Here is a 13,965-nt window from a genome sequence, read left to right as displayed (position 1 = left end):
GGTCCTGGTGGGATTTTGGGTGGTCCTGGTGGGATTTTGGGTGGTCCTGGGTGGAAGTTGATGGTGAGGAACCTTCTGGAGAACATCAGGATGGTGAGGAACCTTCTGGAGAACCTCAAGTTGAAGACCAGGGTGGGGTTTGGGTGGTCCTGGTGGGATTTTGGGTGGAATTTTGGGGGTTTTTGGTGGAATTTTGGGGGTTTTTGGTGGGATTTGGGCTTGAGGAACCTTCTGGAGAACTTCAGGATGGTGAGGAACCTTCTGGAGAACTTCAAGTTGAAGATCAAAATGGGGTTTGGGTGGTCCTGGTGGGATTTTGGGTGGTCCTGGTGGGACTTTGGCTGGTCCTGGTGGGATTTTGGGTGGTTTTGGGTGGAAGTTGATGGTGAGGAACCTTCTGGAGAACATCAGGATGAAGATCAGGATGGATTTTGGGTGGTCCTGGGTGGAATTTTGGGGGTTTTGGTGGAATTTGGGCTTGAGGAACCTTCTGGAGAACTTCAGGATGAAGACCAGGGTGGGGTTTGGGTGGTCCTGGTGGGACTTTGGGTGGAAGTTGATGGTGAGGAACCTTCTGGAGAACTTCAGGATGAAGACCAGGGTGGGGTTTGGGTGGTCCTGGTGGGATTTTGGGTGGTCCTGGTGAGACTTTGGGGGGTTTTTGGTGGAATTTGGGCTTGAGGAACCTTCTGGAGAACATCAGGATGGTGAGGAACCTTCTGGAGAACTTCAGGTTGAAGATCAAAATGGGGTTTGGGTGGTCCTGGTGGGATTTTGGGTGGTCCTGGTGGGATTTTGGGTGGTCCTGGTGGGACTTTGGGTGGAATTTTTGGGTTTTTGGTGGAATTTGAGTTTGAGGAACCTTCTGGAGAACATCATGATGGTGAGGAACCTTCTGGAGAACCTCAAGTTGAAGACCAGGATGGGGTTTGGGTGGTCCTGGTGGGATTTTGGGTGGTCCTGGTGGGACTTTGGGTGGTCCTGGTGGGATTTTGGGTGGAATTTTGGGGTTTTTTGGTGGAATTTGGGCTTGAGGAACCTTCTGGAGAACTTCAGGATGGTGAGGAACCTTCTGGAGAACCTCAGGTTGAAGATCAAAATGGGGTTTGGGTGGTCCTGGTGGGATTTTGGGTGGTCCTGGTGGAATTTTGGGGGTTTTTGGTGGAATTTGGGTTTGAGGAACCTTCTGGAGAACTTCAGGATGGTGAGGAACCTTCTGGAGAACTTCAGGTTGAAGGCCAGGGTGGGGTTTAGGTGGTCCTGGTGGGATTTTGGGTGGTCATGGGTGGAAGTTGATGGTGAGGAACCTTCTGGAGAACATCAGGATGGTGAGGAACCTTCTGGAGAACCTCAAGTTGAAGACCAGGGTGGGGTTTGGGTGGTCCTGGTGGGACTTTGGGTGGTCCTGGTGGGATTTTGGGTGGTCCTGGTGGGATTTTAGGTGGTTTTGGGTGGAAGTTGGTGGTGAGGAACCTTCTGGAGAACTTCAGGATGGTGAGGAACCTTCTGGAGAACCTCAGGTTGAAGATCAAAATGGGGTTTGGGTGGTCCTGGTGGGACTTTGGGTGGTCCTGGTGGGATTTTGGGTGGAATTTTGGGGGTTTTGGTGGAATTTGGGCTTGAGGAACCTTCTGGAGAACATCAGGATGGTGAGGAACCTTCTGGAGAACCTCAAGTTGAAGACCAGGGTGGGGTTTGGGTGGTCCTGGTGGGATTTTGGGTGGTCCTGGTGGGATTTTGGGTGGAATTTTGGGGGTTTTTGGTGGAATTTGGGTTTGAGGAACCTTCTGGAGAACTTCAGGATGGTGAGGAACCTTCTGGAGAACATCAGGATGAAGACCAGGGTTGGGTTTGGGTGGTCCCGGTGGGATTTTGGGTGGTCCTGGTGGGATTTTGGGTGGTTTTGGGTGGAAGTTGATGGTGAGGAACCTTCTGGAGAACATCATGATGGTGAGGAACCTTCTGGAGAACCTCAAGTTGAAGACCAGGGTGGGGTTTGGGTGGTCCTGGTGGGATTTTGGGTGGAATTTTTGGGGTTTTTGGTGGAATTTGGGCTTGAGGAACCTTCTGGAGAACATCAGGATGGTGAGGAACCTTCTGGAGAACTTCAGGTTGAAGATCAAAATGGGGTTTGGGTGGTCCTGGTGGGACTTTAGGTGGTCCTGGTGGGACTTTGGGTGGAATTTTGGGGTTTTTGGTGGAATTTGGGTTTGAGGAACCTTCTGGAGAACATCATGATGGTGAGGAACCATCTGGAGAACATCAGGATGAAGATCAGGGTGGAATTTTGGGGTTTTTGGGTGGAATTTTTGGGTTTTGGGAGGAATTTTGGGGTCACCTGGACGGAATTTGGGGTTCGGGTGAAATTTTGGGGTTTTTTGGTCAAATTTTGGGATTTTTGGTGAAATTTGGGTTTGAGGAACCTTCTGGAGAACATCAGGATGAAGATCTGGGTGGAATTTTGGGGTTTTTGGGTGGAATTTTTGGGTTTTGGGAGGAATTTTGGGGTCACCTGGATGGAATTTTTGGGATTTTGTTGGAATTTTGGAGTTTTTGGTCAAATTTTGGGGTTTTTGGTGAAATTTGGGTTTGAGGAACCTTCTGGAGAACATCAGGATGAAGATCTGGGTGGAATTTTGGGGTTTTTGGGTGGAATTTTTGGGTTTTGGGTGGAATTTTGGGGTCACCTGGACGGAATTTGGGATTTTGGTCAAATTTTGGGGTTTTTGGGTCAAATTTTGGGATTTTTGGTGAAATTTGGGTTTGAGGAACCATCTGGAGAACCTCAGGATGAAGATCTGGGTGGAATTTTGGGGTTTTTGGGTGGAATTTTTGGGTTTTGGGAGGAATTTTGGGGTCACCTGAGTGAAATTTTGGATTCTCCAAAATTCCCAAAATTTTGGAATTCCCAAAATTCCTAAAATTGCCCAAAATTCCCGTTTTTCTCCCCAAGCCGACCGTGAGGTCCAACGGATCCTCCTGGAGCTGCTGAACCAAATGGACGGATTCGACCAGAACGTCAACGTCAAGGTGGCCCCAAATGTCCCCAAATGTCCCCAAAATGTCCCAAAATGTCCCAAAAATGTCCCAAAATGGCCCAAAATGTCACCAAAATGGCCCCAAATGGCCCCAAATGTCCCCAAAATGCCCCAAAATGGCCCCAAATGGCCCAAAATGTCCCAAAATGGCCCCAAATGTCCCAAAATGCCACAAAATGGCACCAAAATGTCCCAAAATATCCCAAAAATTCCAAAATGTCCCAAAATGTCCCCAAAATATCCCAAAAATTCCAAAATGTCCCAAAATGGCCCCAAAATGGCCCCAAAATGGCCCAAAATGTCCCAAAATGGCCCAAAATGGCCACAAAATGTCCCAAAAATGTCTCAAAATGTCCCAAAATGTCCCAAAATGGCCCCAAATGTCCCCAAATGTCCCAAAATGGCCCCAAATGGCCCCAAAATGTCCAAAAATGTCCCCAAATGGCCCCAAAGTGTCACAAAGTGTCCCAAAATGGTCCCAAAGTGTCCCAAAATGTCCCAAAAAATGTCCCAAAATATCCCAAAAATTCCAAAATGGCCCCAAAATGGCTCCAAAATGGCCCCAAAATGGCTCCAAAATGGCCCAAAATGTCCCAAAATAGCCCCAAAATGTCACAAAATGGTCCCAAATGTCCCCAAATGTCCCAAAATGTCTCCAAATGTCCCCAAAATGTCACAAAAATGTCCCAAAATATCCCAAAATATCCCAAAAATTCCAAAATGGCCCAAAATGTCCCAAAATGGCCCCAAATGTCACGAAATGTCCCCAAATGTCCCCAAAATGGCCCCAAAATGTCCCAAAATGGCTCCAAAATGTCACAAAATGGCCCCAAAATGGCCCCAAAATGTCCCAAATTGTGCCAAAATGGCCCCAAATGGCCCCAAAAAATTTTGTGGGTTTTTTTGGGGTTTTTTTTGGGGATTTTTGGGATATTTTGAGGTTTTTTGAGAAGATTTTTTTGGGGGTTTTTAGGGATTTTTTTTGGTTTTATGGGAATTTTTTTGGGATTTTTTTGGGCACTTTTTGGGATTTTTTTGGGGTTTTTTTTGGGTTTTTTTAAATTCTTAGGGGACTTTGGAGATTTTTTGGGGGGGATTTTTTGGGTTTTTTGGGATTTTTTGGGATCTTTTGGGGATCTTTTTTCAGGGTTTTTTGGGGATTTTTTTGAGGGTTTTTTTGGAGTTTTTTGGGATTTTTGAGGGTTTTTTGGGGGGGATTTTTGGGATTTTTTCACTGTTTTTATGCGATTTTTTCCGGGTTTCTTGGGTTTTTGGCATCTCAGGTGTGCCAACCTCACCTGTGCCCAGGTGATCATGGCCGGGCACACCTGGATCACCAATTCCAGGAGTTTAAATGGGTTTTTTGGGGGGTTTTTATGGTGTTTTAATGGGGTTTTTTTTGGTTTTTTGGGATTTTTTTGCTGTTTTTTTGGGTTTTTGGCATCTCAGGTGTGCCAACCTCACCTGTCCACAGGTGATCATGGCTGGGCACACCTGGATGAGGAAATTTTGGTGTTTTATGGTGTTTTTATGACTTTTGATGTGGTTTTTATGGCATTTTTGAGGTTTTTATGGGGTTTTTTGGGCTTTTTGGCATCTCAGGTGTGCCCAGGTGTGCCCAGGTGTGCCAACCCCACCTGTCCGCAGGTGATCATGGCCGGGCACACCTGAATCAGCAATTTTGGGACTTTTTCCTTAGTTTTATTGGGTTTTTATGGGATTTTATGGCGTTTTTTGGGGTTTTTTTGCTATTTTTTGGGATTTTTTGGGTTTTTTTTGGGTTTTTGGCATCTCAGATGTGCCCAGGTGTGCCAACCTCACCTGTCCACAGGTGATCGTGTCTGGCCACACCTGGATCACCAATTTTCGGATTTTTTGGGGATGTTTTTTGGGTTTTTTTTTATATTTTGGGGGGATTTTTTTTGGTTTTTTTGTGGGTTTTTTTGGGATTTCGGCATCCCAGGTGTGCCCAGGTGTGCCAACCTCACCTGTCCGCAGGTGATCATGGCCACCAACCGCGCGGACACGCTGGACCCGGCGCTGCTCCGGCCCGGCCGCCTGGAGGAGGAATTTTGGGATTTTTTGGGGTTTTTATGGGGATTTTTTGGGTTTTATGGGTTTTTTGGGGGGTTTTCTTGGAATTTTGGGGATTTTTTGAGGTTTTTTGGGGGGGATTTTTTAGGGTTTTTTTTTGGGAATTTTAGGGGGGATTTTTTGGTTGTTTTTTGGGGAATTTTTGGGGGGGATTTTTTGGGGTTTTTTGGGATTTTTTGGGGATTTTTTTTAGTTTTATGGGAAATTTTTGGGATTTTTTGGGCAGTTTTTGGGGATTTTTTGGGGATTTTTTGGTTTTTTTTTAAATCCTTGGGGGATTTTGGAGATTTTTTGGGGGGATTTTCTGGGATTTTTTTTCACGTTTTTTTTTTGATTTTTGAGGCGTTTTTGGGGATTTTTGAGGGTTTTTTTGGGTTTTTTTAATGGGATTTTATGGTGTTTTTTGGTTTTTAGGGTTTTTTTGGTGGGATTTTTTGCGGGTTTTTTGAGGTTTTGGCATCTCAGGTGTGCCCAGGTGTGCCCAGGTGTGCCAACCTCACCTGTCCACAGGTGATCATGGCCGGGCACACCTGGATGAGGAATTTTTGTAGGTTTTTTTTGTTTTTTTTGATATTTTTTTGGATTTTTTTGCTATTTTTTGGGATTTTTTTGGGGTTTTTTGGGTTTTCAGCATCTCAGGTGTGCCAACCCCACCTGTCCGCAGGTGATCATGGCCACCAACCGCGCGGACACGCTGGACCCGGCGCTGCTCCGGCCCGGCCGCCTGGACCGGAAGATCGAGTTCCCGCTGCCCGACCGGCGGCAGAAGCGCCTGATCTTCTCCACCATCACCGGCAAGATGAACCTGTCCGAGGAGGTGGACCTGGAGGATTGTATCCGCACCTGGGCACACCTGGGCACACCTGGGCACACCTGGGCACACCTGGGCACACCTGGGCACACCTGGGGGAGGGAAACGGGGAAAATTGGGGGAAAATCGGTGAAAATCTGGGGAAATTTGGTGAAAATTGGGGGATTTGGGCACACCTGGGCACACCCGGGCACACCTGGGCACACCTGAGGGCACCTGGGCAGGGTTAACACACCTGGGGGCACCCAGGCACACCTGGGGGAGAAAAACAGCGAAAATTGGGGGAAAACTGGTGAAAATTTGGGGAAATTCAGTGAAAATTGGGGGAAATTGGGGGATTTGGGGGCACCTGGGCACACCTGGGCACACCTGGGCACACCTGGGCACACCTGGGCACACCTGGGCAGGGTTAAAAACACACCTGGGGGCACCTGGGCACACCTGGGGGGGGAAAATGGTGAAAATTGGGGGGAAATCGGTGAAAATTTGGGGATTTGGGGGCACCTGGGCATACCTGGGCACACGTGGGTGTGGTTTGGGGCACACCTGGGACACCTGGGCACACACCTGGGGGAGGGAAACACGAAAATTTGGGGAAAATTGGGAGAAATTCGGTGAAAATTTGGGGAAATTGAGCGAAAATTGGGGGATTTGGGGGGATTTGGGGGCACCTGGGCACACCTGGGCACACACCTGTCCGAGGAGGTGGACCTGGAGGATTGTATCCGCACCTGGGCACACCTGGGGGCACCTGGGCACACACCTGGGGGGGAAAAACGGGGAAAATTTGGGGAAAATCGGTGAAAATTTGGGGAAAATCTGTGAAAATTGGGGGATTTGGGCACACCTGGGCACACCTGGGCACACCTGGGTGTGGTTTGGGGCACACCTGGGCACACCTGGGCACACCTGGGTGTGGTTTGGGGCACACCTGGGCACACCTGGGTGGGGTTTGGGGCACACCTGGGCACACCTGGGCACACCTGGGTGGGGTTTGGGGCACACCTGGGCACACCTGGGCACACCTGGGTGGGGTTTGGGGCACACCTGGGCACACCTGGGTGGGGTTTGGGGCACACCTGGGCACACCTGGGCGGTTCCTTGACCTCTGCCCCAGATGTGGCGCGGCCGGATAAGATCTCGGGGGCCGACATCAACTCCATCTGCCAAGAGGTGAGGGGCACACCTGGGCACACCCAAAACACACCTGGGCACACCTGGGCACACCTGGGCACACCTGGGCACACCTGGGACAGGTGTGATACACACCTGGGCACACCTGGGCACACCCAAAACACACCTGGGCACACCTGGGGGCACCTGGGCACACCTGGGCACACCCAAAACACACCTGGGCACACCTGGGGGCACTTGGGACAGGTGTGGGGCACAGCTGGGCACACCCAAAACACACCCAAAACACACCTGGGCACACCTGGGGGCACCTGGGGCACCCAAAACACACCTGAGGGCACACACCTGGGCACACCTGGGCACACCTGGGACAGGTTTGGAGCACACCTGGGGGCACCTGGGCACACCTGGGGGCACCTGGGGGCACCCAAAACACACCTGGGCACACCTGGGGGCACCTGGGCACACCTGGGGCAGGTGTGACACCTGTGGGTGGGGGGACAGGTGTGGACACAGGTGACACAGGTGACACTCAGGTGACACTCAGGTGTCCCAGGTGACACTGAGGTGACACAGGTGACACAGGTGTGTCCGTAGCTCCATGCAGGTGACACAGATGTGGCTGTAACTCAGCATAGATGACACAAGTGAGGCCGTAACTCAGTGCAGGTGACACTGAGGTGACATTGTCCCCAGGGTGGCATGCTGGCCGTCAGGGAGAACCACTACAGGTGACACAGGTGACACTCAGGTGACACAGGTGTGGCTGTAACTCTGTGTACATGACACAGATGACACAGGTGACAGTGGGGGATTACACAGGTGTCCCTGAGGTGACACTGAGGTGACACAGGTGACACTGGGGGGGTGACCCAGGTGACACAGGTGACACTGAGGTGACACAGGTGTGGCTGTAGCTCCATGCAGGTGACACAGGTGTGGCCATAACTCAGTGCAGATTACACAGGTGACACTCAGGTGACACAGGTGACACTGAGGTGACACAGGTGTGGCTGTAACTCAGTGTAGGTGTCCCAGGTGACACTCAGGTGACACTGAGGTAACACTGAGGTGACAGTGAGGTGACACAGGTGCCACTGGGGGATGACACAGGTGACACAGGTAACTCCATGTAGGTGGCACAGGTGACACAAATGACACTGAGGTGACACAGGTGTGGCCGTATCTCAGTGTAGGTGACACAGGTGACCCTGGGGGGTGACACAGGTGACACTCAGGTGACACTGAGGTGACACTGTCCCCAGGGTGGCATGCTGGTACAGGTGACACTGAGGTGACACAGGTGTGGCTGTAACTCCGTGTAGATGACACAGGTGACACAGGTGACACTGAGGTGACACTCAGGTGACTCTGAGGGGACACAGGTGACACTGAGGTGACACAGGTGCCACTGTCCCCAGGGTGACATGCTGGTACAGGTGACACAGGTGTGACTGTAATTCAGTGTAGATGACACAGGTGTGGCCATAACTCAGTGCAGGTGACACAGGTGTGGCTGTAACTCAGTGTAGATGACACAGGTGACCCTGGGGGATGACACAGGTGACACTGAGGTGTCCCAGGTGACACAGGTGACCCTGAGGTGACACTGGGGGTTGGCACAGGTGACACAGAGGTGCCACTGTCCCCAGGGTGGCATGCTGGTACAGGTGACACAGGTGAGGCCGTAACTCAGTGCAGGTGACACCTGTGACACTGGGGGATGACACAGGTGACACTCAGGTGTCCCAGGTGACACTGAGGTGACACAGGTGACATTGTCCCCATGTCCCCAGGGTGGCATGCTGGTACAGATGACACAGGTGACACAGGTGTGACCATAACTCAGTGTAGATGACAGAGGTGACCCTGGGAGATGACACAGATGACACAGGTGTCCCAGGTGACACTCAGGTGACACTGAGGGGGACACAGGTGACACTGTCCCCATGTCCCCAGGGTGGCATGCTGGTACAGGTGACACAGGTGACACAGGTGTGTCCGTAACTCAGTGTAGATGACACAGGTGTAACCATAACTCAGTGTAGGTGACACAGATGACACTGAGGTGACACTCAGGTGACACAGGTGACCCTGGGGGATTACACAGGTGACACAGGTGACACTGAGGTGCCATTGTCCCCATGTCCCCAGGGTGGCATGCTGGTACAGGTGACACACAGGTGACACAGGTGACACAGGTGTGGCTGTAACTCAGTGCAGGTGACACAGGTGACACTGGGAGATGACACAGGTGACACTGAGGTGTCCCAGGTGACACACAGGTGACATTGTCCCCATGTTCCCAGGGTGGCATGCTGGCGGTGAGGGAGAACCGCTACAGGTGACACAGGTGACACAGGTGACACAGGTGTGGCCGTAGCTCAGTGTAGATGACACAGGTGAGACAGGTGACCCTGGGGTATGACACAGGTGTCCCAGGTGTGTCTGTAACTCTGTGTAGATGACACAGGTGACACAGGTGACCCTGGGGGATGACACAGGTGACACTCAGGTGTCCCAGGTGACACAGGTGACCCAGGTGACACAGGTGACACAGGTGCCACTGTCCCCAGGGTGGCATGCTGGTACAGGTGACACAGGTGACCCTGGGGGATGACACAGATGACACAGGTGTCCCAGGTGACACTCAGGTGACACTGAGGTGACACTGTCCCATGTCCCCAGGGTGGCATGCTGGCGGTGCGCGAGAACCGCTACAGGTGACACAGGTGTGGCTGTAACTCAGTGTAGATGACACAGGTGACACAGGTGACCCTGGGGGATGACACAGGTGACACTGAGGTGACACAGGTGACACAGGTGTGTCCATAGCTCCATGCAGGTGACACAGGTGTGGCTGTAACTCAGTGTAGGTGACACAGATGACACAGGTGACACTCAGGTGATACTGAGGTGACACTCAGGTGTCCCAGGTGACACAGGTGACACTGAGGTGACATTGTCCCCAGGGTGGCATGCTGGCCGTGCGTGAGAACCGCTACAGGTGACACAGGTGTGGCCGTAGCTCCATGTAGGTGACACTGAGGTGACACAGGTGACACTGGCGAGCCTGGGGGATGACACAGGTGACACAGGTGACTCAGGTGACACTGAGGTGGCACTGTCCCCATGTCCCCAGGGTGGCATGCTGGTACAGGTGACACAGGTGACACTGAGGTGACACAGGTGTGGCTGTAACTCCATGTACATGACACAGATGACACAGGTGACACTGAGGTGACACTCAGGTGACACACAGGTGACACAGGTGACATTGTCCCCAGGGTGGCATGCTGGCCGTCAGGGAGAACCGCTACAGGTGACACAGGTGTGGCTGTAACTCCATGTAGGTGACACAGGTGGCACTGAGGTGACACTCAGGTGTCCCAGGTGACACTGAGGTGACACAGGTGACACTGAGGTGACACAGGTGCCATTGTCCCCAGGGTGGCATGCTGGCCGTGAGGGAGAACCGCTACATCGTGCTGGCCAAGGACTTTGAGAAGGCGTACAAAACCGTCATCAAGAAGGACGAGCAGGAGCACGAGTTCTACAAGTGACACCGCAGGGACACCTGGGGACACCTGGGGTGGCCTTGGGGACACTTTGGGGACACCCAGGGTGGCCTCGGGGACGTTGAAATAAAGATGAGGTCGGAGTGAGAGAGTTGGAGAGTTTTTGGGGACACTTTGGGGACATCTGAGGACATCTGGGGTGGCCTTGGGGACACCTGAAGGGCACCTGGGGACACCTGAAGGGCACTTGGGGACACCTCAGGGACACCTGGGGACACCTGAGTGGCCTTGGGGACACTTTGGGGACACCTGGGGACATCTGGGGTGGCCTTGGGGACACCTCGAGGACACTTGGGGACACCTCAAGGGCACCTGAGGACACCTGGGTGGCCTTTGGGACACCTGGGGTGGCCTTGTGGACACTTTGGGGACACCTGGGGACACTTCAAGGGCACCTGGGGACACCTGGGTGGCCTTGGGGACACTTTGGGGACACTGGGACACCCTTGGGGACACTTTGGGGACACTTTGGGGACACCTGGGGACACCTGGGGTGGCCTTGAGGACATGGGGACAACCCAGGAAGGGATTTGGGGACACTTTGGGGACACCTGGGTGGCCTCGGGGACACTTTGGGGACACCCGGGGACACCTGAGGACACCCAGGGTGGCCTTTGGGACATGGGGACAACCCAGGGAGGGATTTGGGGACACTTTGGGGACACTTTAGGGACACCTGGGGACACCTGGGTGGCCTTGGGGACACTTTGGGGACACTGGGGACACCCGGGGACACTCAGGGACACCTGGGGTGGCCTTGGGGACACCTTGGGGACACTTTGGGGACACCCGGACACGCCCGGGGACGTTGAAATAAAGATGAGGTCGGAGAGAGAGAGTTGAGGGTTTTTTTGGGACGTTGGGAGGGATTTGGGGACACTTTGGGGACACCTGGGGACACCTGGGGACACCTGGGGACATCTGGGGTGGCCTTGGGGACACCTCAAAGGCACCTGGGGACACTTTGGGGACACTGGGACATGGCTGGGGACACCTGGGTGGCCTTGGGGACACTTTGGGGACACTGGGACACCCTTGGGGACACCTCAGGGACACCTGGGGACACCTGGGGACATCTGGGGTGGCCTTGGGGACACCTCAAAGGCACCTGGGGACACTTTGGGGACACCTGGGGACATGGGGACAACCCAGGGAGGGATTTGGGGACACTTTGGGGACATGGGGACACCTGAAGGGCACCTGGGGACACCTGGGTGGCCTTGGGGACACTTTGGGGACATCTGGGGACATCTGGGGTGGCCTTGGGGACATGGGGACAACCCAGGGAGGGATTTGGGGACACTGTGGGGACACCTGGGGACACTCTGAGGACACCTGGGTGGCCTTTGGGACACTTTGGGGACACCTGGGGACACCTCAAGGGCACCTGAGGACACCTGGGTGGCCTTCAGGACACCTGGGGTGGCCTTGGGGACACATTGGGGACATGGGGAGACCCCAGGGAGGGATTTGGGGACATGTGGGGTGGCCTTGGGGACACTTTGGGGACACCTGGGGACACTTGGGGACATCTGGGGTGGCCTTGGGGACATGGGGACAACCCAGGGAGGGACTTGGGGACACTTTGAGGACACCTGGGGACACCCAGGGTGGCCTCAGGGACACTCTGGGGACACTGGGACACCCTTGGGGACACTTTGGGGACACCTGAGGACACCCAGGGTGGCCTTGGGGACATGGGGACAACCCAGGGAGGGATTTGGGGACACTTTGGGGACACCTGGGGACACCTGGGGACACTTTGGGGACACCTGGGGACACCCGGGGTGGCCTTGGGGACACCAGGACAACCCAGACCACCCCTGGTGACATTTTGGGTTCATTTGGGGACATTTGGGGACACCGGCGGCCATTTTGGCAAATTTTGGTCACTTTTTCACTCGTTTTGGGTCATTTTCAGCCGATTTTTGAGCGGCTCGCGGCGCTTTTGGGCGGCGCGCGGGGTTGAGGAGCAGCTTTGGGTCGTTTAGCGGCGATTTTGGGGCGTTTTTGGGGCTTTTTTTGCCGTTTTTGGGACATTTTTGGGGTCGATTTTTGAAGCCTTGTAGGCCGCGGCCGTCGCGTTGCCATGGCGACGCGCCCGCGAGTCTCACTGCTGATTGGTCGATTTCCATCACGTGGTGGCGAAACGCCGCGCTTTGATTGGTCGGCTGGAGTCACCCCTGAGGAGGAGAGCGCTGATTGGTCGCTGCAGGGTCACGTGTGCGGAAGTGGCGGGGCGGGGGAGCCACAGGTGGGAGCGCCCCGGGGGGGCCCCAAAATTTTGGGGGGGACCCAAAAATTGGGGGGGGGGAGGGGAAAGAGGCGGGGGGGGGAGGGGAGGGGGGGAGGGGGGGGAGGGGCCGGAAAGGGGAAAAATTGACAAAAAATTGACAAAAATTGACAAAAATTGACCCAAAATCGACAAAAATTGATAAAAATTGACCCAAAATTGACCCAAAATTGGCCAAAAGTTCCCGAAATTGCCCCAAAATTGCCAAAATCGGGCACGGGGTGAGGTTAAAGGGCAAAAAAGTGGCAGAAAATGACCCAAAATTGATAAAAAGAGGCAAAAATTGGATAAAAAGCGGCAAAAAGTGACAAAATGACCGAAAATGGCAGAAAATGGAGGGAAAAGCCCCAAAATCGCCCAAAAAAGCTCCAAAAAAACTGCAAAATTCCCCGAAAAATCCTTAAATCCTCTCAGATTCTCCTTCCCACCCCAGAATTACCCCAAAATCCCCGAAAATTCCCAAAAAAATCCCCAAAATACGTCAAAATCCCCCAAAATCCCCCCAAGATCCCCAAAAAACTCCAAAATCCCCCAAAATTCCCCAAAATCCCCCCAAAATCCTCCCAAAATCCCCCCCAAAAAACAAAAAAAAACCCCAAATCCCCAAAAAACTCCAAAAAACCCCAAAGATCCCTCGAAAAATCCAAAATATTCCCTAAAAAACTCCAAAATCCCCCAAAACTCAGAAATCCCCCAAATATCCCCCCAAAATCCCCCTAAAACCCCCAAATTTTCCAAATCCCCCTCAAAATCCTCCAAAAATTCCCCAAATTCCCCCAAAAATCCCCAAATCCCCCCAAAATCCCAATAAATCCCCAAAATTCCCACAAAACCTCCAAAATCCTCCCAAAAAACCCCAAAATTCCTCCAAAATCCCCCAAAAAATCCCCAAAATCCCCCAAATCCTCCCAAAAAACTCCCAAAATTTCTCCCCCAAATCCCCCAAAAAATCCCGGAAAAAATCCCCAAAACCCCCAAAATCCCCCCCAAAATCCCCCAAAATTCCCAAAATTCCCA

The 13,965-nt window shown here is 52.9% G+C and overlaps 1 protein-coding gene across 4 annotated transcripts in view; it reads left to right on the top strand.

Moving 5' to 3' along the window:
* The window catches only part of PSMC4 (proteasome 26S subunit, ATPase 4), a 36,734-nt gene extending 25,158 nt beyond the window's left edge, over positions 1–11,576 (top strand). Inside the window, exons 8-12 of one of the 4 annotated variants that reach the window (XM_072920769.1) lie at positions 2,954–3,030; positions 5,797–5,965; positions 7,061–7,116; positions 10,527–10,644; positions 11,558–11,576. In XM_072920769.1, coding sequence (XP_072776870.1) covers positions 2,954–3,030; positions 5,797–5,965; positions 7,061–7,116; positions 10,527–10,640 — 416 coding nt within the window. In that variant the 3' untranslated portion in view covers positions 10,641–10,644; positions 11,558–11,576. Of the gene's footprint in view, positions 1–2,953; positions 3,031–5,796; positions 5,966–7,060; positions 7,117–9,765; positions 9,820–10,049; positions 10,095–10,364; positions 10,419–10,526; positions 10,645–11,557 lie in introns of those variants that run through there. The other 3 variants (XM_072920772.1, XM_072920771.1, XM_072920770.1) reach the window with 3 other exon arrangements.
* Positions 11,577–13,965: the final 2,389 nt, after the last annotated feature.

Source organism: Taeniopygia guttata, chromosome 33 (assembly GCF_048771995.1).
Source record: "Taeniopygia guttata chromosome 33, bTaeGut7.mat, whole genome shotgun sequence".
NCBI lineage: Eukaryota > Metazoa > Chordata > Aves > Passeriformes > Estrildidae > Taeniopygia > Taeniopygia guttata.
Note: the sequence above shows the minus strand (reverse complement) of the source record. Positions and strands in the feature narration are given on the sequence as shown.